This window comes from Propithecus coquereli, unplaced genomic scaffold (assembly GCF_000956105.1).
Source record: "Propithecus coquereli isolate 6110/MARCELLA unplaced genomic scaffold, Pcoq_1.0 Scaffold153, whole genome shotgun sequence".
Classification (NCBI taxonomy): domain Eukaryota; kingdom Metazoa; phylum Chordata; class Mammalia; order Primates; family Indriidae; genus Propithecus; species Propithecus coquereli.
The window spans coordinates 6,887,857-6,913,651 of record NW_012139747.1 but is presented as its reverse complement, the minus strand read 5'-3'; the positions used below and the strand labels follow the sequence as shown (position 1 = coordinate 6,913,651).

General features: G+C 55.0%; 1 protein-coding gene across 1 annotated transcript in view; it reads left to right on the top strand.

Annotated features, from left to right (window-relative positions):
• The window catches only part of CDH22 (cadherin 22, type 2), a 70,938-nt gene that overhangs the window by 15,349 nt on the left and 29,794 nt on the right, over positions 1-25,795 (top strand). The window contains exons 3-6 of the mRNA XM_012640449.1: positions 7,318-7,437; positions 17,039-17,206; positions 20,743-20,936; positions 23,392-23,645. Coding sequence (XP_012495903.1) covers positions 7,318-7,437; positions 17,039-17,206; positions 20,743-20,936; positions 23,392-23,645 — 736 coding nt within the window. The remainder of the gene's footprint in view (positions 1-7,317; positions 7,438-17,038; positions 17,207-20,742; positions 20,937-23,391; positions 23,646-25,795) is intronic.

Below are 25,795 nucleotides of genomic sequence, written 5' to 3'. Positions count from 1 at the left end.
CCACAGAGGATAGAGAAATAAGTAGGTGCTTTTAATTCGATGAGCACATCTCAGTGCCTGGAATGCACATAGCACTTTGCTAGGTATGTAGGGATGCAAGACACCACCCCTGCCCTCAACGTGGTGGCATGTCAGTCTCACCTCTTGTGCCCGCCCTGACCAATTGGCAGTGGCTATAAGGCTGTGCCAAGAAGCAGTCTAAGGTCTCCTTCAGGCTCAGCATAGAAGAATGCCACAGTGGATTAGTGATGTCTGCCACAAGCAAAGGAAGGAGAACGTGGTGGCGTATAAGCCATAGAACTGACACTCTGGACCATGGGATTGGGGTGCAGTGGACCGTGGAAATGTGCGGGGGCCCTGCCACAGCCGCTTTTCCATGTGTTCCAATTCCTCTGTGAGCAGCATCTTTAATAGGCGGGAAGAGACTGCTTGGTAGTACCGCCTGCGCTTCTTGGGACATTCACTAAATAATAGCTATCAGCCAACACCGCTTTCACAGAGCTATTTTCCTTTATTCTCACAATCCTGGGGAATAAGCAGGGCAGGTGTTAGTGTCCTCATTTTACCAATGCAGAAATAAATGCAAGAGAGATAAAGTGATTTGTCTGAGACTCCACAGTAAGAGCTGAAGCCAGACCTAGTCCCAGAACCTGGAATCAGAATCCAAGTTACTTGACTCGGCATCTATGGCTTCCTTTGGCAAAACTGTCATTTCTTTCACAGGACTTTAATTGTTTTCACATCCCTAATCTCATTTCATCTTCCCAGCACTCTCTTGGGTTAAGTGACAACACCCCCATTTTACAGCTAAGGAAACTGAGGCTCAAGAGGGGAAGGAAAATAAAGTTGGGTGGGAGAGCCCACTGTCTGATTCCTAAATCCAGTGCTTGGGGGGATGGGGACAGAGAGGATGGGAGGAAGGCAGGAGGCAGCGTGTTCCCTAAGGGGCTCATTCTGGGAGGGCAGCAGCAGGCTGGGAGCCTCCGATTGTCCCGTCTGCAGCCGAGAGAGTGTGGCTCAGCAGCCCTCAGGCCCAAGCCAGGAATCAATCGCTGGCCTCTGCAGAGACAACTTCTAAAGATGTTTTTAATTAAAGTCCAGGAAGATCTATATGTGCAATATCTCCTTGCCTAGCAACGGCACTGGCGCTCACCACCCGGGCTGGGGGAACGGGACAGGAGGTTTCTGGTGGGGGAGAGGCGGCAGAGAGGAGCAAAAGCCTTGGCCCTCAGGAGTTGGCCCCGTGACCCAGGCGATCTGGACAGGGAGGTGTGTATCCGTGTCTCTCTCTGTCTTTTCCATCAACAAATCATTCAACAAACATGAGCACCCCTTCTACCCTGGGCCCTGTGCCCACATGGCACTGGGGTGCCAAGGTGGTACAGCTACCAACCTGCCCTCCAAGGGTGTAGCACATGGTAGGTGCTCTGTAGATGTTGGGGGAATGGATAGAACTGAATCATGAGCAAAAAATATTTTCTTTCTGCCGGTGGCAGAAGGATGCTATGCTGCTGTCCCAAAGAAACGAGGTCACTAGACTACGTAACCGAGGGCCCCATGTCAATGTGGAGAGGACAGAAGAACTTGCAGGTCTCGATTTGGGATGGTAGGAGAGTATCTTTCTCAGGGGATGTCCCAGATGCACACACACTCAAGGACTGCCTGGAGGGGCAAGTCCACGGCCAGGATCCACAAGGAAAGAAAGAATGGGGGGCGGTGTCCGGGAGTTCCCCGGAGCCCCTGGAGAAGGGCGTTTGCAGCATAGGGGGTCCCTCACCTCCTAGGCCACACCTCGCCTTTCTGCTCCTTGTCCCTCGTCCCCCTCGCCCCACCCCACTTCACATGCGTCGCTGTCTCTGCTCCATTTTCTCCATCTCTGTTTCTGTATAACTCTGGTTTCCTACTTAACCTCTGTGTTTCTACCTCTTTCTGTCAAATTCTCTCTGTCCCACTGTCCGTCCTTCTGCATCTCTGTCCGCCTGACCCTGGATTCTCCATCTCTGACCCGCTTCCTCGCACCCCCCCACCCCGCACCACCTTCTCTGTCACTGGTCTCTGGACCTGCCTCCTCCGTGCAGCCACTTGCCTGCGTCTCCTGGGCATCATCCGTCCGCATTAGGCTGCCCTGGCCGGGCGGCTGGAGGCAGGGTCAGAGCCGGCCCCGCCGGCCAGCGCTGTAAGTGACGATCCAAGACGGAGCTGGGAGGAGGGCAGAGGGGGGGAGTTTGAGAAGGGGCTTGTTTCCTGTGTAATCTGAGCGTTCCCGGGGACTCGACAAGTGGTTTTTAATTTTTAATAGAAAGCATTCCGCACGGCGCTGGCAGCAGCAGGGGGTGGGACTCATTTTTTATAAACGTTTGAGAAGCTAAATGTGAGCCTAGGGTTTCCCCAGGCCCGGCAGGGCGGCAAAGGGAGGTAGGGAAGAGGCAGGATGATGATAATTACAAACGTCTTCATAATAATGACACTTGGTCACCTCAGTTGAGCACTCTATTCTTTTCCAAAGTGCTTCATCTCTTTCTCTCATTAAGGGGTCTCCCACATCCAGGGAGGCAGAAGTGATAAAGTGTTATCTCCATTTTACAGAAGGGGAACTGAGGCCCGATCAGATCAAGTAGTTTTTCCACAGCCACACAAAGCTGAGGACAGGGCCCGCATGAGAATTTATGTCTGCAATCCCTGAGCTCCACTCCACAAAGGACCACCCCCTCCTAGAGCCGGCGGGGGCTCTTCCTGGGGGGTCTGGAGCCCGAGCCTGCAGCCTCAATCGCATCTTACAGACAGCAAGGGTTAAGGGATAAGAAAGGAAAGAATTCTGACCTGGGAACCAGGACACGAGCTCCAAGTCTGGCTCCATGACAAACCATGTCAGAGCCACCAGATAAACCAGAGATGAGGAGTGGGAAAACCTCCTCCCTCCTGATGCTGGAGCCCAGGGCTCTCCTAGTCGGGGCCGAGAACACGGCCCCAGGTGCCTCCTGCTATACAGAGAGAAGGGGAAGGAATGAACTCCTGGTGAGCACCTGCTGCACACCTGACTCCACCAGCCACCGAAATCCATCATCTCTCATCCTCTAGCATCTCAGAGACTCAGAGTGGGCTCCTCTAATATTGCAGGTGAGGAAACAGTGCAGATGGGGGAAAGATTTGACTGAGGGAGGGCACAGAGTGAGGAAGTCACGGGATTTGAACCCAGGACTCTGTGACACCAAAGCCCACCCAGTCTCCACAGAGATGTGAGGGGCGTCCCCTCTCGGGAGTGTCTGACTTCTCATTATGGCTTTGGTGGGAGGAGCTCTGATGACCAGGTGGCCTGTGTCACCCTGGCTGCTTCCTTCTGGGTGTGAGTCTCAGTACGGGCTCAGTCAGTCAGGGAGGGCAGCATGCTGGCCAGACAGACCTGAGTTCGACTCTTTCCCAACTACTAACTAAGGATGTGGCCTTGGGAAAGCCATTGAACCCCTCTGTGACTCAGTTTCCTCATCAGTTCCATCAGGGGCTGGGTCTAGGGCATCTCTTAAACCGGGAGGCACTTTAGAATCACTCTGGGGCTTGTAAAACTACCTTTTTCCGGGCTGCACCCCCAAGAGTCCTGTTTAATTGGCCGGGGACGGGCTCAGCATCTGTTTTATTCTAAAGCTCTCAAGAGATTCTATTGTGCTGCCAAGTCGAGAACCACTAGTTTCTGTGCTCTCCAAGGGCCAGCCTTTCCGCATCTAACATTCCACATGGTTCCCTGGGCCCTGAGATGCTGTTTGCCTAAGAGTCAGTTGGGCAACCCTTCCTGTTCCAGCCTGGAGCGGAAGGGCTGGGGGGCAGCACCATGGACAGCGAAGTGCGCATCCCAGCCCGCCCAGCCCTCCTTCTGGCAGTTAGGGGAGGAGAATCTGAACTCAGCCTCTCACCCCTCCCCTCCTCTTCTCCTCTCCCTCTCGCTATCTCTGTCTTCCTTCTCACTCGCCTCTCCACTTCTACTCCAGTCAACCCCTCTTCCTACCTTTAAGGCAGGATACATGTGGGTTTTGACATCAGATCCACCCAGGTTTGAATCCTGCTTCTACTTCCTTGCCTGATGAACCTGGCCAGGCACTGTCCTCGGCGCTGAACGTGGAAATCTATTTGAGTTCTCACGACGATCTGAGAGTTTGGTAGTGCTGTTACGCGCATTTCACAAATGAGGACAGTGGAGGTTAACACTTAACTTCACTCAGCCTCCATTTACTCATCTGTAAAGTGGAAATCTTAACAGAGCCCATCTCAAGGCTTTATTTTGTAAATTCCATGTGATAATATACATCGGGGCTTACATCATAGTATCTAACACAGAGCAGTTACTCAATAAATGGAATTTATCGTTATCATTGTTATTGAATAAGGATATATAATTAATAATGGGTCGCAATATTAATTCCTGTTTGCACCCTTCACTGTGCATAGTGGTCTCCTTGGCTGTAGCGTGGGAACAAAGCAGGGGTGTGCTGGAGTCGGCTGGACCAGCTCACGGGAGCCCCATATTGGTTTTCAAGAGTTTTGTGGGCCAGTTGATATCACATCGGTAGCTTGAAATTGGGTCGTGACTGGAGTATTTACACCATGGAAATCAGCAAACACCATAAAGCAGGGCATTCTCGCCACCCCGCCACCCCCTGGGAGCCAATGATCAGACATTCGCCAGCACACCCCTGCATCTGTGTCACAGAGTTGGTGTGAGGTCTAACGGTGGACACGACGAGCACTGTAAAACGTAAATTGCCACGCGTATGGGGGATGACCCCGAGGTGGTCCACAGCAGCCACGAGCCTGGCTCCCTTTTGTCTGCAGTTCCGGGGAGCTGCTGACTTGTGAAGGAGGCGGGAGAGGTTGTGTGGCCTGAAGAAGCTGTTCCCATGGGGCCTGGGGAGCCAGTGGTGAATCACTGACCCTTCACCATCCCCACGTGTCGGCATTAACTGTAATGGCTGCAATAAAGAATCCCGGATTGGGGAAATGATTCCATCATCCCCTCGGGAGTTCCTGGGATGCAGCCAGGGAGAGAGAGAGAGCTCAGCTGTGTCTCTGGGGAGTCGCTCAGCCCGGCATTGTGCCTTGCTCGGGGGGTGGGGGGATCCTGCAGAGGGGAGTCACAGGGAGACCCTCTCGCATAACAGTTACAACGGCTGCTATTTATTGCACAGCCACCATGTGCCTGATGCTTTATGTATCCTCTGCCATTTCAATACCTCTGTGAGGGGGAGGCGTAATCGTGCCATCGTATACTGGCATGCCATGCCTCCCGAGACAACGATCACCACTGGGTTCTTGGCATGGGCCAGGCACTGTCCCCAGTGCTGAAAATGGAAATAGTGTGTATTTGAATTCTCGAAATGATCTCAGGAGATTGGTAATACTGTCATCCTCGTTTCACAAATGAGGTGATTGAGGCACAAAGGGATTCCTGACATGTCTGTGGTTAAACTTCTACTAAGCAGCAGCACCATCGCTGACTGTGACTCAGTACCCCAGGTCACCAGCCCCAGAGTCAATGTGCTTGTGCTGACATTGGTTCCCAAAAGGATTGTGGCATCACAGAGTCCTGGGTTCAAATCCCACCACCACTTCCTCACTCTGTGCCCTCAGTCAAATCTTTTCCTCCATCATCTGACCTGTTTCCTCACCTGTAACATTAGAGGGTCCCACTCCGAGTCTCAGAGATGCTATGAGGATTCGAGGTGACGGGTTTAAGTGGCTGAGCCGAGTGTGCAGTGGGTGCTCGCCAGGAGTTCATTCCTTTCCTTCTTTCTGTGTAGTCAGGAGGCACCCGGGGCCATGTTCTTGGCCCTGACTAGGAGACCCCTGGGCTCCAGCGGGAGGAGGGAGGAGGCTTGCCCACCCCCCTTCCCCAGCTTCCCCGGGCAACTCCGATGTGGTTGACGTGGAGCTGGAGCCGCCAAAGAGAGAGGCGCATTGCAGGGCCAGTTTAGGAGGCTCTGACGGGGAGGGGGAACGGGAGAGGGAAATGAGAAATGCAAAAGAGTGAAAAATAAATACATGTGTCTATCTGGAATGATCGAGGGCCCCAGGCTGGAGGTGGGAGAGGCAGGCGGTGGGCCGGGCTTAGCAGAATTGCTGCAATAGCACTTCCAGGGTCTTACTCATTAGCCAGGCAGTGAACTAGCCTCACCTCCCAGCATGCCACCCTGCCGGCCCAGAGAGCCCACCCCAGCCCCAGGAGGGCCCTGCCCCGCCCCGCCAGCAGGGCACCCAGCAGAGGGCCTCTGCCTGCAGTGGGGCCTCAGTCTCCTCCCCTCTGGGTCATATCCTGAGCCCCCAAGACTCCCTCTTGGGTCTTCCACCTCATTCCCTTCCTTCTGGAAAGGTTTGGATGGACTAGACGGCTTTGCTGCTGCCCCATCTGACCCTCCCCTTCCCTTACCCTCACCCCCAACTGGTCCAGTCTCACGTCCCAAGCCTGCTTTCGTCAAATTGAACATGATGTCAAATTAGAGCCATCTCTGGGACAGGCCGAAAGAAGCTCCCAGTTTAATGAGGCAGCGTCGAAAATCAATAACTTAATTGCCGCTCTTTGATGGACTTTTATCCAATTTATACTCTCCCCAGCAGCCTACGTGCAGAGCATGAGGAGAAGTGCGTGTGTCGGGGGGTGGGCTGTCTGGGCACCCAGGGGAGGGGTGAGGAGGGCACCAGGGCTCACAGCCAGCTACTTGCCAAAGGGAAAGCTGGTGCTGCCACTCTCCTGCCCACAAGCCAAGAGACACTGGCCTCTGAGCCCCAGTGAACTTAGTTGTCCCTCTGGGCTGTCCCCTACTGCCGTGGTGGGAGAGAGGACACAGAAGTCCCTTGAAGAATCGGGAGGGGCTGGAGTGGGTAGAAAGACTCCCCTGGGCTGGGAGTCAGGTCCTGGTTTCCAGTCCTGGCTCTGGCTCTGACTGTGATGACCTTAACTGGTGACAACGATTGTTGCCACCATCCTTGAGAGGCTGCTCTGTGCTTGGAGTTTAGAATTTATTCCCTCAACCTGGTGAACCAAGGACTAGGATTATCCCCATTTTGCTGAAAAGGGAACTGAGATTCAGAGAGGCTGTCTTTCCTCGCCAGAGTCCCACAGCCTGGAGCCACCCACGGGCGATCTGAACCTGGGTCAGACTCCACAGCGGTGCTTGAGCCAGTAGGAAGGCCCTGGGTCAAGAAGCGGGTTGGGACCCAGAGTGAGGATGGGGACTGTCTCCAGCGTGTCCTCTTCCAGGTTCCTGGGGTGGGGAGAGGTGAGGGGACAGCAGCCCCAGATGACGCCTATCTCGCTTGGTCCCCCGGGCCCAGGCACGTCGGTGATGCAGGTGATGGCCTCGGATGCGGATGACCCCACGTACGGCAGCAGCGCCCGGCTGGTGTACAGCCTGCTGGACGGCGAGCACCACTTCACCGTGGACCCCAAGACCGGTGAGGGGCGGGGCTGGGCCAAAGGGAGCCACGGGGGGCGGGATGAGGGTGGGGGCGGGGCCGAGGTGGCCAAGGACAGCCCCAGACGTCTGGCTGGCCTTCTGACCTGTCGACAGTTCTGAGGGTAGCACAGAGGACAGGAGGCATCGGGGGCTACAGGAGACTCCAGGGTCACAAAGAGGAGAGGGTTAGGGTTAGCCAGGCAGGAAGTAGAAAGCGCCAAGGGACAGAAAAGGAATGGGGAGAGGGCGTCCTGCAAAACCGTCAGAGAAACAAAAAGGCAAGGGACTGTAGACGTCCTGGAAGGACCTCAAAGGTCTAAACCAAGTTGGCTCCGCTTGTCCTTGGAGCTAAATTGCAGTGAGTTTGTCCGCAGCCCCTCCGGGGTCTAGTGTAGGTCGGGGGAAGAGGGTGGCTGGTGAAGTGCTCCATGCTGCAGTTCTGGGAGCTCTGTGCACATGGCAGTTCTTATGGGTCTGACGGAAAGACAGGGACACTTAGGGACCATTATGGAAGGGCGGCTTCTTTTTTGCTTATCCTTCCCCCCTCCAACACCACCACCAAGCAATGGTGCAGCCCCTCCTCCATGGTCCCCCACTTCACTCACTGTGAGGTTAGGACTTGACTAGTCTCTGAGGATCCTTGGGGGAGGAGGGCTGGGAGGACAGAATGAGGAGACCGAGGCCCAGAGAGGTAAAGTCACTCACTCGAGGTCACACAGCTAGGGTGGCTGCTGATTCCAACAGGGGCATTATCTCCGCTCCTGGGATAGGAGGGGCAGCGCAGGGGTGGAAGTGGGAGATGAGATGTCAGATGCCACAGAACATTTATCCAATGCCCTCATGGGGCTCAAAGCCCTGTGGGGCAGGGTGACAGGTATATGCGTGGGCAGTTAGGACGCAAGGCTTTTTGGAAGCAGCAGCAGCAATCTCCAAAGGGGAAGAAGCCGTCGGCCAGACTGAGGCTGCAGAGAAGGGCATTCCAGGCAGAGGGCATGGCTCAGGCAAAAGCTGGGGGAAAGAGAATGATTGAGGCATGAGGGGAATCGTGAGCAACTCAGGCCTGGGCGATCAGGTGTGCTGGGATGCCTGATGTGGGGAGGCTGGCCAGGGCCCGACTGTTGCTGGTGTCCGCCAGGCTAGGAGCTTGGATTTTATTCTAAGGGCCAGGGGCCAGGGGAGGGGTGGGGGGCAAGGAGGGGGGAAGTTGATGGATTTGGGTTTTGGATTTTTTTGTGTGTGCTTCTGTTTCGTTTAGGGAGGAAGGGAAACGATTCCATTCTCCAAGCAATGTTATAATTGTATTCTCTTACACATAATATCTTCATTATTTTTTCTCCTTACAAAAATAATACATTTTAGAAAATATTCAAACATTAAAGAAATGTTAAGAAGAAAAAAGAAAAGTGCTTCCCACTCCCTATCCCCAGTAATTACAGCCCCAAAGGTAGCCACTTGGCATATATATCCTAGGAGATCTTTGTCTCATTCACTTGAAAATATTGTCATTTTTTTAATAGATACACATTTCGAGGTTTAAAATTCAAAAAGTCCAAACAGGCATTTAGTGGCAATTCCTCACCCCATCCAGTCCCCCAGCCACCCAGTCCATGTCCCCAAGGCAACCAATACAATTTCTTTGCGTATCTTTCCAGAGCTATTCTATACATGTACAAGAAAATAAGGTACATGTATTATATTTGTTTTATTTTGTTTACACTAATGGTAGCTATAAACACATTATACACAGGGCTTGCCTTTTCTGCTTAACAATACATCTTGAAGATTATTCCATATCGGTACATAAAGAGCTTCCTCATTCTTTTATTTAACGGGTGTTATGGATACACTAAAATTTATTTAGCCAGTCCCCTCCTGATGGACACTTACGCTGTTTCCAATCTTTTTGCTACAACGAGCAATGCTACAGTGAATAACCTCACACATACATCATCTTGTGCTCGTGTGAGTATATCTGCAGGATAATTTTCGGGAAGTGCAAAAGCTGGGTCAAAGAGCACATGCATTTGGAATCTCGATAGATAATGCCGAAAGGTAGCAGATGACACTCCGCGTGCCACGTGTGAGAGTGCCTGTTTCTCCTCCCTCCGCCAACATTGAGGGTTCATTGATGACTTCTAAGCAAGGAAGTGACAAGCTTGGGTTTTCATTTTAACAAGGCCCCTCTGGCTGCTGCCGTAGAGCCTGGCTCAGAGGCAGGAATTGGAGACAGGAAGGCCCCAGAGCCCGGGTGCCCAGTGTAGAGCCCTGAAGGACAGAAACCAAAGGCTGCACCCTTTCCTGACACCTACTCAGACCCTTTAACCTGCCTGTTGAGTTAGGAGGCCAGAGATGATGACGGGTTGGTAGTGAGGGTTAGTTGAGGTGCTGCGGAGAGACGAGGGGGTGGCAGAGGTGGCGGTGAGACCCTGCAAAGGGTAAGCCTTGGGGGCCTAGATGAATCCCCGAGACCAGGTCGAGGGAGGAATCAGGAGTTTCTCTGAAGCCAGTTTGGTGACTTCGTCTAGGCAGGGACACCACCAACAGAAACAGGAGGAATGTGAATTAAGAAAACCCCAAAGTTTTGGGGCAGTTTGTTCCATAGCTGCAGAAAACTGATAGAGAAGTCTAGTTGTCTGGGCTGTTCCCCTGCTGGTTCTGTCTGGGCCACTCACACAGCTGCGTCTCACTGGAGGAGCAGCTGGTGGAAGGTCCGAGATGGCTCGTTCATACGCCTGGCCGTTGGTCCTGGCTTGGCTGGGACAGGTTGGTTCTCTCATCCTCCAGTAGACTGGCGTCCTCACATGGCAATCTCAGGACTGTGTTCCAGGAGAGCAAAAGTGAAAGCTGAAAGGTCCCTTAAGGCCTAATCTGTTAATTTGCATAACATCCATTCTGCTGCATTCTATTGGCCAAAGCAGTCCCAGGCCCGCCCAGATTCAAGGGGTGCAGAGACTCGGGAAGTCCGAGGAGGAATTAGCCAATGTGCCTGGCATCCGGTGCAGAGCTGAATAATTCCACTTTAGCCATGTTGGCTCTAAGATGAGAGAAGAGAGGGAAGGAAACACCTGTAACCTCTAGCAGGCCCTCTGAAAGATGGGCGTGGAGCTCCAGGAACAGTTGGGGCTCTTTAAGCTTCAGTTTCCCTAGGGGATAACAGTACCCACCCCGCATGGCTGTTGCAAGGATTCCATGGGAGAGTTCATTCACTCAACTATTTATTGAGTGCCTACTGTGTGCCAGGCTCTGTTCTAGGCACGGGGAATGCAGCAGCCAGCACATCTAAGGCTCTGCCCTCATGGAGCTTGTATTGAGGTAAAGAATACAGAAAATGAGCACATAACATTTAACATAACGTCAGGTAGCGATGAGTGCGAGGAAGAAATGGAAAGCAGAGCGAGGAGGGAGACTCGGATTAAGAAATCGGGATGGGCCTTTCTGGGAAGGCGACCTTGGGGCAGAGACTGAATGAAGCAAGGGTGTGAGCCATGTGGGTTTCTGGGGAGGAGCACTGCAGGCCCAGGGGACAGCGAGTGTGTGACGTGCTCAGCCCAACACCTGGTGCCCAGGGACAATGATGGTGGTGAGAAGCCTTCATCCATTTAGCCTGAGGAGGAGGGAGCAGACCTTAGGGTTGGGAAGCCTTTGCTGGGGAGGAAGGGGATGAACACAGACATAATGGAAGGGCCAGGCTGAGTCTTGAGGGTGGCCAGGGAGGGCAGATGGACTGGATCAGAGTCCACGAGGGCGAGGAGGGCAGCCAATGTCTACGGAAGAGCATCCCTAGTGCACAGGGTCGGGAGGAAGGTGGCAAGTGGGAGGCCATAGCACCTGGGGGAGCAGGACTGGTTCCCAAGGAGCCGGAGAGTAAGCAGCAGGCACGGCAGGTGAAGGAGGTCAAATGGGGTCCCTCTTCAAGGGTCCCCCAACTTCTCAGTCTGAAAGGGTCCTTCTCGCCATTTCCCAGGAAGAACCAGCTTCCACCCCCCAACCCCCGCTGCTTGCCCACAGCCCCACGGCGAGAGCCGCCCTGTGCCATTCCCAGCCCCAGCTCTATTTCCCCAGCCAGGAATATTCCGCTGATGCGGGTCTATATTTAGCAGCTGCTGCGAGGTACAGTCTGTTCTCGCTGTGCAGATAGCAGGGAGCAGAGCCGGAACGGGCCTGCGAGGAAGGTGTGAGCGAAGGGAGGAGGCGGGGCAGCGCCAGGCCCCGTGCCTGAGGAGGAATTAACTTGTGTGTTTTAAAGGCCAGGCCTGCCAGCAAACCCCCCACAGGGGTGACAGGGATGGCATTTGCAGGCTAATGAGGCGTCACACGGGCTCCAGGGCCCCTCTGCAGCATTTGGAGGGGACAGCGGGGGTGGTGAGGACAAGAGCCGGAGCCGGGACGCTGGGTGAAGACAGGGCTGTGGGAGCCGAGGCCAGGTTATAATTACCAGCCCCCGCCCACCACCGCCCCCGCGGGAACAGAAAGACTCTGAGACTCCAGCATCTCTGCTGAAAATCCTCTGCTGTGCCGGAGACGTCCGTTTCACCGGGAGGGAATGAAACTAACATTTGTGGAGCACCTCGACGTGGCAGATCCTGAGGTCAGGATAATGAACTAGACCTGGTTTCTGCCCTCGCGGAGCTTTGGCTCCAACAGAGAAGCCCAAAGCACAGAGACAGCCACACCTGGGCTGAGGGGTGGCGGAGGGGCCGGGGAAGTCGGTCAGTCAAAATGCTGTCTGAGCACCTGCTGTGTGCCAAGCCCTGTAGACACCACCATGAGCAAAGCCAGCATGGATCCCCGCCCCTGTGGAACTTATCTATGGGGTCCCCAACCCAGGACTTGAAAACCATCAGCGAGGCATCTCCAAAGTGTGAGGCCTGCTGCTGGAAGCTTTGTCTCATTTAACCCTCTCAGCAGCCCTGCTGGGCAGGAATCTCCATTTTACAGAACAGGAGACAGAGGCTCAGAGCGACTCCGGAACTTGCCCAAGGTCAGATGATAGCCTGTGCAGGGTGGGAAGACTGGAACCCATGCCTGTCTGACTCCCGGGCCCCTCCTTTTCACACTGCCTGTCATCTGGTGCTATGTAGCCCTGGCACAGCAGGCCTGCAGTGAGAGTCTCATGAATGACTGAGTGGACGGATGGACGTGCAGAGGCAGAAGGTTTCAAGAACAACTTCATGGACTGACTTGGGATTTTTGTACCTAGATCCCCCCAGGAGTGCAACGGCCTCCATGGTGCTTCTCCCAGTACAGGGAGGGGGAATCCCTGGGGGCTGGAACCTCGTAGCTAGGGAAATATGCCATCAGTTCCTCCCAGCCCTGTGCACAGCTCTTAGGAATGTGACTTTGCCACTGCTGCCACTGAGGGGTGGAGTCTCTGCACCCCTTGAATCTGGGCGGGTCTGGGACTGCTTTGGCCAATAGAATGCAGCAGAATGGATGTTATGCAAATTAACAGATTAGGCCTTAAGGGACCTTTCGGCTTTCACTTTTGCTCTCCCGGAACACAGTCCTGAGATTGCCATGTGAGGATGCCAGTCTACTGGAGGATGAGAGAACCAACCTGTCCCAGCCAAGCCAGGACCAACGGCCAGGCATATGAATGAGCCATCTCGGACCTTCCACCAGCTGCTCCTCCAGTGAGACGCAGCTGTGTGAGTGGCCCAGACAGAACCAGCAGGGGAACAGCCCAGACAACCAGACTTCTCTATCAGTTTTCTGCAGCTATGGAACAAACTGCCCCAAAACTTTGTGGCTTACAACACCAATGGATTATTTGTCACACTTTCGTGGGCTGGCTGGGCAGTTCTTTTGCTGGGGTCACTCATGTGGCAATGGTCAGCTGTCGGTTGCCAGGGGCTGACTCAGCTGGGACAGCTGACATGACGGGGGCTCTCTCTGAGTGGCCTTTCATCCCGGGCTTCTTCCCAGCACGGTGGTCTGAGGATTCCAAGAGGACGGGCCTATGCACACAAGGGTTTATTAAACCTCTGCTTTTGTCATGCTTGCTGATGTCCCATTGGCCAGAGCAAGTCACATGGCCAAGGCCAGGGTCAGGGTGGGAGGGGACAACCCGAGAGTGTGGATACCGGAAGGTGTGGTTCATTGGGCACTATCACCATAGCAACCTATCTGCAGCGTGCGACCCTGGGAACAGAGTCCAGGGGCAGCAGGGCCTCTGAGTATCCACTTCATACACACCCAGAGATGGCATTTGAATTGCACGTTCTAACATGGCTTCATGGCCAGTTTCCAAGAGAGAAGAGTTTAGTGTCACCAGTTTCTCTGGAGCTGGAAGTGACAGGGACAGCAAGGAGGGCAGCCACGTGGGGCCTCTCTCCTCACCCACAGTGGCAGAGCCAGACTCCTGCTCCCAGCCCCACTCATAGCTGCAACGCTGAGCCTTTGGTGCCCAAGCCCATAGATGCACAGTGGCCCCAAATCCTACCATGAAACCTCGACCTTCAGTGGACAGTGACAAGCACAGCAAGTGCTCGGCCAAGGTCAGCTCCCTTCCCTGCCTTTCTGCCAGGGACCCCGGCTCCATGGCCTGGTGGCCACTGCACTGTTGGTCAATCTGTCTGTCATCTTCTTTCCCCACATCTCTTCACCCCTTCCTGTCTCTTCCTGTCTATGGTCTGTGTGTCTGTCCGTGCTCTCTGTCGTTCTTTGCCCTTTTTTCTTCCCTCCTTCCTTTCTCCTTCTCTTTGTTTCTCTCTGTCTCTCTCTCTTACTGTCTCTTCCTGGGCATCTTGGCTTTCTCTCTGGCCTTACCTCCCCCTCTCGCCTTCTCCCTTTCATCCCTTCAGGTCTCCCTACCGCTCCGTCCCCCTCACCCCTCCTCCTCTATCTCCCTTTCTTCTCTTCCTCTCTGGCTCTGTCTCTTTCCCCAGAACTCCTTTGCTTCTCTCTCTCCCCTTCCCTCTCTACCACCTTCTCCTCTTCCTCTCCTTTCTCTCCCCCTTCTGCTCTTTCCCTCCTTCCATGCCCCAGGGTGGAGGAGAGACAGACCCCACCTTCCCAGCACAGCGCCCACCATCCTGAGCTGTAGACACTCGGCCAGTGGGCAGCTGACACCTGGGGGTGCCCCCTTTCACAGCCTCGGTGTTTCCGGGAAGCACCTAGGGGATGGGCCGAGGGGCTTGCCGCACCATGAAAACATGGCTTGCCTGGTCAGGACTGAGAAGAACAGGAGGATATTCCAGGGGCTAAGCAGGACCACCCCCTTGGACCTGGGGTGGCTGGGGCAGGGGAGATGGGGTGGACTGGGAAGGGACTTCCGTCCTTATGGCAGTCTAGCAGAGCAGCTGAGAATATGGACTCGGGTGCCAGAACGCCTGCGTGAATCCCGACTGCGCACTTTATACACGTGTGACCTTGAGCAAGGTACTTAGCCTCTCTGTGCCTCTGTCTCCTCATCTATAAAATGGGCATAATTACGGCACCTTCCTCTGGATGTTGAGAGGATTAAAGGAGGCAACTCACAAAGTCAATGCATATAAATGTTAGTTATTCTTATTTTCACATAATTCTCATGAGATGAAATCCTACACTAGTTGTTTTCAGTGGCTCTCGGCTGATTTTGCCCCAGGGTCCAAGTGACAATGGCTGGAGACACTTTTGGAATTGAGGCGGAGGGTTGCTGCAACTGGCATCTAGTGGGTCAAGGCCAAGGATGGCACTAAATGTTCTACAATATACAGGACCCACATACACACACACACACACACACACACACACACACACTCTACAAAGACTTTCCTGCCCAAAATATCAACAGTGCCAAGTTTGAGAAATTCTGTTCTTTAGGTAGGTATAATGGTTGTCTCCCATTTTTCAGATAAGGAAACTGAGGTTCAGAGAGGTGAAAGGATTTGCTCAAAATCACATGGCAAAAAAAAAAAAAGGCAGATCTGAGATTTATCCCAAGGCAGTCTGCTCCCAAGACTCCCCTGTTCCTGGGAAGACCAGCTATGGCAGAGGAGGAGTTGGGGGGCCTATTTAGGAATCTTGAGGGCCACCAATAGAGGGCCTGTGTGACCCTTGATTAGACAGAATACCCATTCCATACCTCCATGTGATCCCACACAAGCAGGACCACCCCCTAGGTGCCCCTCCTCTGGCTACCCCAGCCTCACACAGAAATACACACACAGGCGCACATACACGCACACGCTACAGCCTCTCCTCCCATTCCACTGTCTTTACTGGAGGCTGAGGACTGCGTGGGGACATCAGGTGATGGAGCTTGGGTTTTATGGGGCACATCACGGGCCTGCTGGTGCATGACTCCACCTGGCGCACAGGCCCTGGGCACCACCTGTCACCACCTGGTGCTCGGCAGGTTGGAATGGGTGGCGGGAGAGGCTCTGAATGCCTCATCAACTCCCCCTCCCAGACCTAGTCTCTTCTGCTGGCTGGGGGACAAGAAGCCCAGTCTTCCCCTCAGCAGAATTAACCTTGCAGTCACCCCCTCCCCACGTCCATCAACAGCTCGGAGGATTGTCTGTTCAGCAATTAACTGGTGCATGGACAGAGGACCCAGGAGGGGGAGGGACGGAGGCCCCCAGGGCTGGGGGAGAATTTAGTTGTGGGGGCAGGGTGTGGATAAGAGGGTGTGGATAAGAGGGTGTGAAAGCAGCTATGAGTGTGCGCTGTGTGTGTTCCTATGTGCATGGCCCACAGGCGTGTGTATAGGCGAGCATGCACCATAGTGAGCGTGCGTGAGTGTGGGTGTGAGTCCAGTCCACGGCTAGACACCCGCCACCTGCGGCTCTGCGCCCGGCTCTGGGCTCAGTGTTGCTCCCAGAGATGAAGCAGGCACAGGCCTGGCTCATGCGGAGAATGTCAGGTGGGGAAACTGAGGCCCCAAAAGTGGGACTAGTTGCCCAGGGGCGGGGTGGGGATCACACAGTGGGGTTCTAGTCTGCTGTGGGCCTTTTTTTTTGTTTTTTAGCAAACTACGTCCATTCTGCTGCTTTTATGTTGTCTCCGTGCGTGAGAGAGCGTGTTTGAGGTGTATGTGAGTGTGCATGAGAGTGTACGGGGCGGGGAACCTGCGGCCTCAAGGCCTCCAGATCCCCCAGCGCGGCCCCTCGACCGCGCCCCAGGACCCAGAGGCTCACGAGGACGCTCCCTCTCGCGCGCAGACACAGCGCGAGAGCAACACAGCTGTGGGTGTTCATTAGCATGTCTGCGTGTAAATGGGTGTGAGTGTGTGTGTGTGTAACAGTTGTGCACGTGGACGTGGAAATATGTAAGAGTATGTGTGTGTGTGTGTATGTGAGAGTATATCAGTGTGTTTGTGAACATGTTCGTGTGTATGTGAGTTATTTGTGCAAGTATATCCGTATGCGCATGCGAGTGTGTGGGTGTATTCGTATGGGTGCGTGAGTGTGTGTGTGAGTGTGTATCCTTAGGAGCCTGTGTGAGTCTTTCTCTGTGAGCGTGTCAATGTGTCTCCCGCGCCACCCGCTCTCCCTCCTCCTGAACTTGAACTAACCCGGAGCTCACCAGGGCCAGGTCGTGCCTCAGCCAATGCAGCGATCCCCACGTCAGCGGGCGCTGGTGGTGGTGTCCCTGTCCTCACCCTCACTCACCCGCAGGCGTGATCCGGACGGCTGTGCCTGACCTCGACCGTGAGAGCCAGGAGCGCTACGAGGTGGTGATCCAGGCCACAGACATGGCGGGTCAGCTGGGTGGCCTCTCGGGCTCCACTACCGTCACCATCGTGGTCACCGACGTCAACGACAACCCGCCTCGCTTCCCACAGAGTGAGTGAGGCCTTCTCAAAGGTGCATCTGTGTCTGTCTTAGCCCATCCGAGCCAGCCACTCAGCCCAGCTTCCTTTGAGACTTCCTGCCAAAAGGGGTCCCCCACCTGTGTGTCTGTCAGTCCACCCAAGTCACGCACTGGCCCCCAGCCCGCTCCAATCCCACTTCCTGCAGAGGAAGGCTCCAGCGATGTCTGGTTTTCCACACATCCAAGGAATGCCGTTGCCTTCCCAGCCCTCCTCTAGCTTCCCGCAGCGGCGGGGGCCCCACCTGTGCACCCTGCTGTCCACCCCCCCAGCCCCATGGCCCGTGCCCACAGCCCTGGCAGCTTATTGCACAGCCACGTGCTGCTGAGCCGGGCTTGCAAAGGGAAGGTGTTGGGAGGGGCACACAGGGACGGAGGCAGCCGCAGCTGCCACACCAGGCAGAGGGATGCCCGCGGTCGTGCGTGGAAAGTCTGGGTCTCAGTGACAGTTATCTCCCTCCTGCTCTGAGCCTGGACAGCAGGAGCCTGTGCTTCTGAAACGGGAGGCCTCTCTCTGGCCCGGTCCCCCGCCTCTCTGTCAGCCCAGCCAGCCCCTCTGTCCCGGGCTCAGGCCGAGAGCCGAGACAGGGAAGCCACCAAAGCTGGCAGAGACTAAATGCCGCGGGGAGCTGGGCTGATTCCTATCGGGCCAGTCATTACTTGAGGTCTGCTGCTCTCACATTAGGCCCCGCCACAGGGGACTGACCCCCGTGAGATAAGGGAATCCAATCCCTTAGCTGAGAGCGCAGCATCATCTCGGCCTAGAGCCTCAGCCCAGACACAGAGCGGGGTGGCCCGAGCCCGCCAGCCGGCTCCCCGTCACCAGGGAGCCTGGCACAGCAGCCAGCCCCCTGCCCACTCTCTCGGCCCCGCCCCCCACGGGAGGGGACGCTGCAAAGCATCCTGCAGAGCGGGGACCCACGCAGTCTTCTGCCCGGCGTGCCAGCCTCCGTGCTAGCTCTGAGCCGAAAGGGGTGGGCAGAGCAGAGACGAGGCCAGGGCCCCAGGAAGGCTGGCTTTCCTTTCCTTCCTTTCTCTTTCTTCCTTTCTTTCTTTCACGTTTCTTTATTATGAAACGTGAACAGCACACAAACAGAAGGGCATAAAATATGAATGCCCAGTTCACCAAATAACTATAAAGCAAACATTCTTGTGACCCCAAGACCCAGAAGCCCAACATGTCCCTCCCTGATCATAACATCTCAACCCCCTCCTCCAGGATGAACTGCCACCTGCCGTGTGACCACCACCTCCCCGCTTTTCTTTAGCATCTGTCCCCCTGCGTGTGCGTCACCAAACATTCTAAATTCACCCATTTCGAACCTTATATAAATGGGCTCGCACAATACAAATTGGTTTTTGTCTTGCTGTTGTCTCTCGAAGTTATGTTTAGGAAATCGTGCTGTTGCTTCTAGCCATGGGTATTCATTTCCATTGCTGCATAGTATTCCGTAACTTATCTATGCTGCCGCTGATGGACATTCGGGTTGCTTCCAGTTCGGGGCTATTGTGAAGGACACTGTTTAGAACCTCGTTGCACGCTCATTCCCGAGTGTATGTACAGACAAGGAGACTTGCTGGGTCATGACACGCTCATCTTCAACTTGGCGAAGTAAAGCCAGACTGTTCTGCACCAGGAAATGCATGTGTCCGTTACATCACACCCTCGCCGACACTTGGCATTGTCAGACTCTTTGCTTTGCTTTGTGTTCACTTGGGCAGTGTCTGCTGGTCACCGTTGCTGGTGTTCATTCACACACTCACTCGTCCCCCACACGTTTCATTTATGCGACAGCCTGGCCTTGTGCCAGGCCCTGGGGGGGGGGGCTGATGGATAAGAGATGAGGTCTCGCCTTCCAGGAGCTCATGCCCGAGAGGGAATGGACAGAAAATGAGAGTCAAATGCAGTCATCCCCACGATGGGATGAGTGTGGGGGCCACGGGGGTACAAGAGCAGAGCGTGGAGGTCTGGAAGGGTCCCTAGAGGAGGTGACATTCAGTGAGACGAGGAGGAAGAGTAGGAACAGGGGAGGCAAAGGCAGAGAGAATAGGGAGGGGGATTGCCTGGAGGGGAGGGAGAGCGAGTCGTAGTTACAGGATCATAAGAACCTCAGCCAGGGTGAAGCTGGAGTTGGGGTGGGGAGTGGAGGACGCGCCTGGAGAAGTCAGCCGGGGCAGGCAGCAAGCGTTTTGTAGGGCAGGCCGAGGAGCTTGCGCGGCTCCAGCCAAGGGCAGCAGGGAGCTATGGAAGAGGTTAAAGCAGGGGAGTGGTATGTTTGGCTTGTGTTTTTAAAAGTGCCCCCCTGGCTGCTGTATGAAAATGAATCAGGGGCAGCCACTCCACACAAGATTTCCAGACCTGTGGGGACCCCAAGAGACACATCCCCATAGCCCCCACTTCTCCTGGGCTGGCCCACCGCTTAGCAAGTCACCCTCACCTCAACCTCGGCTCTAGTTGGAAAGCAGGGTGCTGTTTGTGTCCCATCTGACCTCGTTCCTTCTGGTTTCCCCTCTGCTTCTCCCCTCCAGCCACGATGGCCATCTTGCCATTCTTCAACCATGCCAGGCATTGCACCCACCCCAGGGCCTTTGCACCTGTTGTCCCCTCTGTCTAGAATGCTCTTTCCCAAATATCTGCTTGGCTGGCTCCCTTCCCTCCCTCAGACTTTTGCAGAAATGTCCTCTTCTCGGGAGGCCTTTGTTGATCAGCCTACTTAAAACCGCAGGACACCCTCATTGGCGGTCCCATACCTTCCCTGCTTTATTTTCTCCTAAGTACTCATCATTATTGGACACACTGTATGCTTTACTGATGTGACTCTTTAGTGTCCTTCTCTTTCCATTAAGAAGAAAGCACCAGGAGAGCTGGGATTTGGGTGCATTTTATGTGTTGCTGTAACTCCAGTGTCTAGAACTGCATGATGTCTGGGACATCAGAGGTGCTCAAATATATATTGAAATGAAGGACTACAGGCCATTAACATCAACAGCCAAGTCAGTATGGAGCCCCACCATTTTAATACAATTTGTTCTGTTTGTTGACTAGCTACCATGTGCTAGGCACTACGTGCGTCATCATCTAAGTGAATTGTCACAACAGCACTGCTGTTAGGAAGGCACCGTTATTATTTCCATGCTACAGATGAGGAAACTGAGGCTCGGGGTTACATAGCTGGGACTGACTCCAGAGCCTTAGCCTTTAGCACTGTGCTCCTCTGTCTCCCTCACTGGGCAGATGGGGAAACTGAGGCCCGAAGAACTGCAGGCATTTTCCAGAGTCAATCGGTAAATAAACCCAAGGGTCAGAATTAGGACCCTTCCCTTTGCACTGTCACCCGAACTTCTGCAGACGACATGCCTCTCCCAGTCCCCATCCGGGCCAAGCTGGGAGCCCCTTGCAGACACTGCCGTCCCTAGGGGCTCATCTGGGCGCCCTTCTCCCCTCCCCCAGGGCTGGCAGAGGCTGGGGTAGGGGCTGCCTCCGCCCCGCTCATGGCCGTGTCCCCCGCAGAGATGTACCAGTTCAGCATCCAGGAGTCGGCCCCCATCGGCACGGCCGTGGGGCGAGTGAAGGCCGAGGACTCGGACGTGGGCGAGAACACGGACATGACTTACCACCTTAAGGAGGAAAGCGGCAGCGGTGGCGACGTGTTCAAGGTCACCACAGACGGCGACACTCAGGAGGCCATCATCGTAGTGCAGAAGGTGAGGCTGCTTCAGGAGGGAGGGGGCAGGCAGGCCCCAGGGGCGGCGGGATCAGGAGGGCCTCTGGGCAGTCAAATCCCCCCACCCCATATTACTCCAGGGATTAGGTCTCTCTAGAGACCCAGCACCAACCTGGAAAAACACCGGTGGTATCATTCCCATTTTACAAATGAGAAAATCAGGCACAGAGAGGTGAAGTGACTTGTCAAAAGTTGCACAGCTATTTGTCAGCGCCAGGATTCATTCCAGATTTGAATCCACGCTCTTAAACACTATGATGTGCGACTTCAAGTCCTTGCCAGGCCCTGCACACTCACCGTTTCCTTTAATCCTCACGTTTCCCTCTGAAGTTGAGGTCATTATCCCCATTTTTACAGGCGAGAAAATAGAGGCTCAGAGAGGTAAAGGGTTTGCCCAAGATCACACCTGGAAGGCACAGGGTAGGGACCGTGACCCCAGAACTCATTCCTTCCCGAGTCTAACCGGCTTCCCCGCCCACTGGCTGGCCAGGAGCCGACACTGCAAACTCAGCGCTCCCTAGGGGAAGGGGACAGAGGTCAAATGAAGAAGCAAAAATCCATCTTCCAGGATTTGGTCGCAGGCTTGGCAACCCAGGGCGGCGAAGGCTGTTAAGACTGTCCACTGCAACCCTGCTCTCCGTGGGAGGCCTAAATCCCCTGCACTGGCCCACAAGTGGTCCCAGGCCTTTGTATACCTACTGCGACGGGGTGCTCGCTCCATGCCACTGTCCAGCTCCTCTTCCTGTCATTCAGCCAGCATGTGTCTCCTCAAATCTGCTCCTATCAGCCTGAGCTCTGTCTTCTAGGACCCACAGACAAGTCCGCCCCCAACAGCCCTTCATGCTCTCAGCAAGCACATAATGACCTGCTCTTTGCGTGTCATTGAGGGTTTGAGGATGGAGAAAACTCCCAGTTCTTTCAGCTACTTCCCAGAGGATAATAATACAACAGCTAATACTTGTAATAAAGTGCTCACCGCGTGCCAGGAGCCCTTCAATTGCTTTCCATGTACTCACTCATCAATCTCTTCCTCGACTCTCCGAGGTACTATCTTTGTCCATTTTATAGACGAGAAACTGAGACCCTGAGAAGTTCAGTAACTTTCCCAAGGTCAGGCATCTAACAGAGCCCAGCAGGGATGCAGGCCCTGGGTGGTCTGGCTCCGGAATTCACCGTTTTAAGCAGTCTTGCTAGAGATGGAAAATCCTAAACTGGGGTTTTCAGTCTTTTGATCTCCCTTTGTCCCTACCGTTAGGTGAGCCCATTTCACAGATGGTGCATTGAAGGCCCAGAGAGGCCCAGCAGCACAGAGCAGCAGAATCAGGCCCCAGACCTGCCTCGGGACCCCAGCACAGCATTTGCTTTCATCCCCAGGGCTGCCCTGTCCCCCCCGCTCCCGGGCCCCCTCCCGCCTGCTCCAGCAGTGGCGCCTGAGGTGTCCCTGTGGAGCCAGCGACGGCTCAGGGAGCAGAGCCCCCGCCTGATTGATGACGTGGCTCCAGAGTCCATCGCTCACTCCCAGGCCAGGCCACCGCCTGCCTCCCTGCATCCTGATTTCCCAGGCAACAGGATGGGGGAAGGAGGAGGCTGTTTTTGCTGCCGAGGAAGGTGGGGGCGGGGGTTCTGGCAGGGGTGGAGGGACCCCATCCAACACGGCAGGCACCTGCCCCTGGGTCTCTAGGAAGCTCACCCTTGCCAAGCCAATCACTCCCCCACCACGCAACCGGGGTCCTTGCAGCCCCAGCGCTGCTATTTCTGTCTGCTGCAAGGCACTGTCTGTTGCAGCCCAGAGCCGGCACACAGCCGCGGAGCTCATTCATCAGAGGGTCACCCACCAGCGGCCCTGATGAGAAGCGCAGGCTCAGCGCGGATTTAGTGGGATCTCCGGGGAAAGCTCTAAGGCCGCCCGGCTTATCGGGCTCAACTCACATCAGTGCTGGTTCCCGTGTAGCAGGGAATCCTGGCTCTGCTGGCGACTCACTTGCTCCGTGACCTTGGGAAAGTTACTGAGCCTTTCTGGGCCTCGATTTCCTCATGTGTAAAATGTCATCATAATAATACAGGCCTTTTAGGGTTGTTGTAAAAATGAGTTAATATATTTAAAGCACTGGCACATAGTAAGCCACTGAAAGCTTTGCGTTTGTGAAATAAACTAATGAAATAATCCCAACATGCCACGCTGGGAGGCAGGAAGTTTGGCTGCCTGTCCCTAGGCACGCCTGTCCCCAAGGATCCTCGGTTTCTCCGAGTGTCACCCTCAAGCACTGGTCTGGGTCTCTGACAGCCAGTTCCCTGGTGCAGCCCAAGATCCCGGACGGCCCTGCTGAGTCAACGTGTGACCTTGGGCCAGCCCCGCCCCTCTGGGCCCCACTTGTAAGAACGTCGGCGACCACCGGACCCCAGCCCACTAACCAGCCCTCTGCTGCCTCCCCCAGCGCCTGGACTTCGAGTCCCAGCCCGTGCACACCGTGGTCCTGGAGGCCCTCAACAAGTTCGTGGACCCGCGCTTCGCCGACCTGGGCACTTTCCGCGACCAGGCGATCGTGCGCGTGGCCGTGACCGACGTGGACGAGCCCCCCGAGTTCCGGCCGCCCTCCGGCCTCCTGGAGGTGCAGGAGGACGCGCAGGTGGGCTCCCTGGTCGGCGTGGTGACGGCGCGGGACCCCGACGCCGCCAACCGGCCCGTCCGGTGAGACCCCCGCCCGGGGCCGACGCCTGCTGCCTGCTATCCCGCCACCGCCCCTGGACAGACTGCGGGCAGAGGGGAGGAGGGCTGGGGCGGGGAGGGAAGGAGGGGAGGACTGCGCGGGGGCAGAGGAGAGATGAGAGAGGTACCCAGGGGTGGAAGGAAATAGGCAGGGGAGCCGAAGAGCCAAGGAAGCGGATGTGCAAACAGTCAGAGAGAGACAAGGGAGTCGGGACAAGGAGGGAGAACCAGGTGACACCGACACGGCTCCGCGCTCCAGCCACACTGGCTCCCCCGTGCTCTCAGCCAGCCCATCGCTGTGCCAGGACTCCCCGGCTCTTCTCGCCAGCCCCACCTCCCCTTCTCATCATCTCCACCCGTATCTGCACCAGACATCTCAAACTTATGGTCAGAACGGAGCTCTTAATCCCTCCACCAAAATAAAAAAAAACCCAAAACACCAATTCATCTGGAGCCATCCCTGTCTCCAGAATGACAACTCCATCCTTCTAGTTGTTTAGGTCAAAAATGTTGGAGACCGGCCAGGAGCGGTGGCTCACACCTGTAATCCCAGCACTTGGAAAGGCCAAGGCAGGAGGATAGCTTGAGACCAGGAGTTTGAGACCAGCCTGGGCAAGATAGCAAGACCCCATCTCTACAAAGAATTTTTAAAAATTAGCTGGGCGTGGTGGCATGTGCCTGTAGTCCCAGCTACTCAGGAGGCTGAGCCAGAGCCAGGAGGGTCACTTGAGCCTGGGAGGTGGAGGTTGCAGTGAGCTGTGATTGTGCCACTGTATCCAATCTGGGTGACAGAGCAAGACCCTGTCTCTAAAAAAAAATGTTGGAGACATCCTCAACTCCTCTCTTTCTCTCACACATTCCTCCAATCCATCAGCAAATCCTATTGTCGCTATGTAAAAAATACATCCAGAATCTGACCACTTCTCACCACCTCCATTGCTACCCCCTGGGCCAGGCCACCGCGTCCTCTTGCCTGGATCATTGCAGCTGCCTCCTCACTGCTCTCCCCGATTCTGTCCTCACCCCTCCTTTATCTAGAATCGATGCAGGAGCCAGCCTGATCCTGCTCAAACATAAACCGGAGTCTGGCCCTGCTCTGCTCAATGCCCTCCAGAGGCACCTGTCGGGCTCAGAATAAAAGGTCAAGCCTTGACAATGACCTATGACCCTATGTGCTCCAGCCTCCTGGCATCCTCCCTGACCCCCTCTCCCGCTACTCTCCTTTCCCCAGTCCTCTCTGCGGCAGCCACGCTGGCCTCCTCATGGCCTTGCAAATACACCAAGCCCACCTCCACCCCAGGGCCCATGCCACAGCTGATCCCTCAGCCTAGAATGTTCTCGCCCCGTGGTTTGCCCTCTCATTTCCTCCAGCTCTTTGCTCAAAAGTCACCTTCTCAGTGAGGCCTTCCCTGACTTCTCTCCCGAAAATTTCAACCCCACCCAACCCCCCGTCCCTTTCCTCAATTCACTACTTCCTTGTTAGCCTTCAGCACTGTCTAACATGCTCCCTATGATCCTGGTTACTTTGTGTCTCCCACTGAAATCCACGAGGGTAGGGATTTGCATCTATTCATTCACCACTGTGTCCACGGGGCCAGCCCAGGGCTAAGCACTCGTGGACAATCACTGAATATGTAGTGAATGAATGAAATGTAAAAATAGAAGAAAGACTAAGAAAAACAGAGTCACAGAGATGCAGAGGGACCAACAGTGAGAGGAAGTGATTCAAGAGAGAGAAGAGCCAGTGGGAAGAGGACAAGAGTAACTAAGAGAGGCAGAGAGACCCACTTGGCAATGTGGAAACAGGGAGAGGAGACAGAGGCAGAGCAGGGATGGAGGCAGTGGGGTCCCGGAAGGTTTGGGAGCTGCGGGGGTCGGAGAGGCCCTGACCATGGCCTACATTGGACGAAGGGCAGACAGAAGAGGAGAGAAGAAAGGTGGTAGCAGAAACTGATCCAGAGGTGGTCAGGGGTAGGGAGAGTGGCCAGTGTTGGATGGATGGGGAACAGGCTTTGGGGCTCCCTACTACCTCCCTAAAACCCCTGTACATAGTCAATGAGTAATTCCTGAGCCAACTATGTGCCTAGCTCTATCCTGGGCTTTGAGGAGGGAGGGAGGGGAAGTTAATCTGA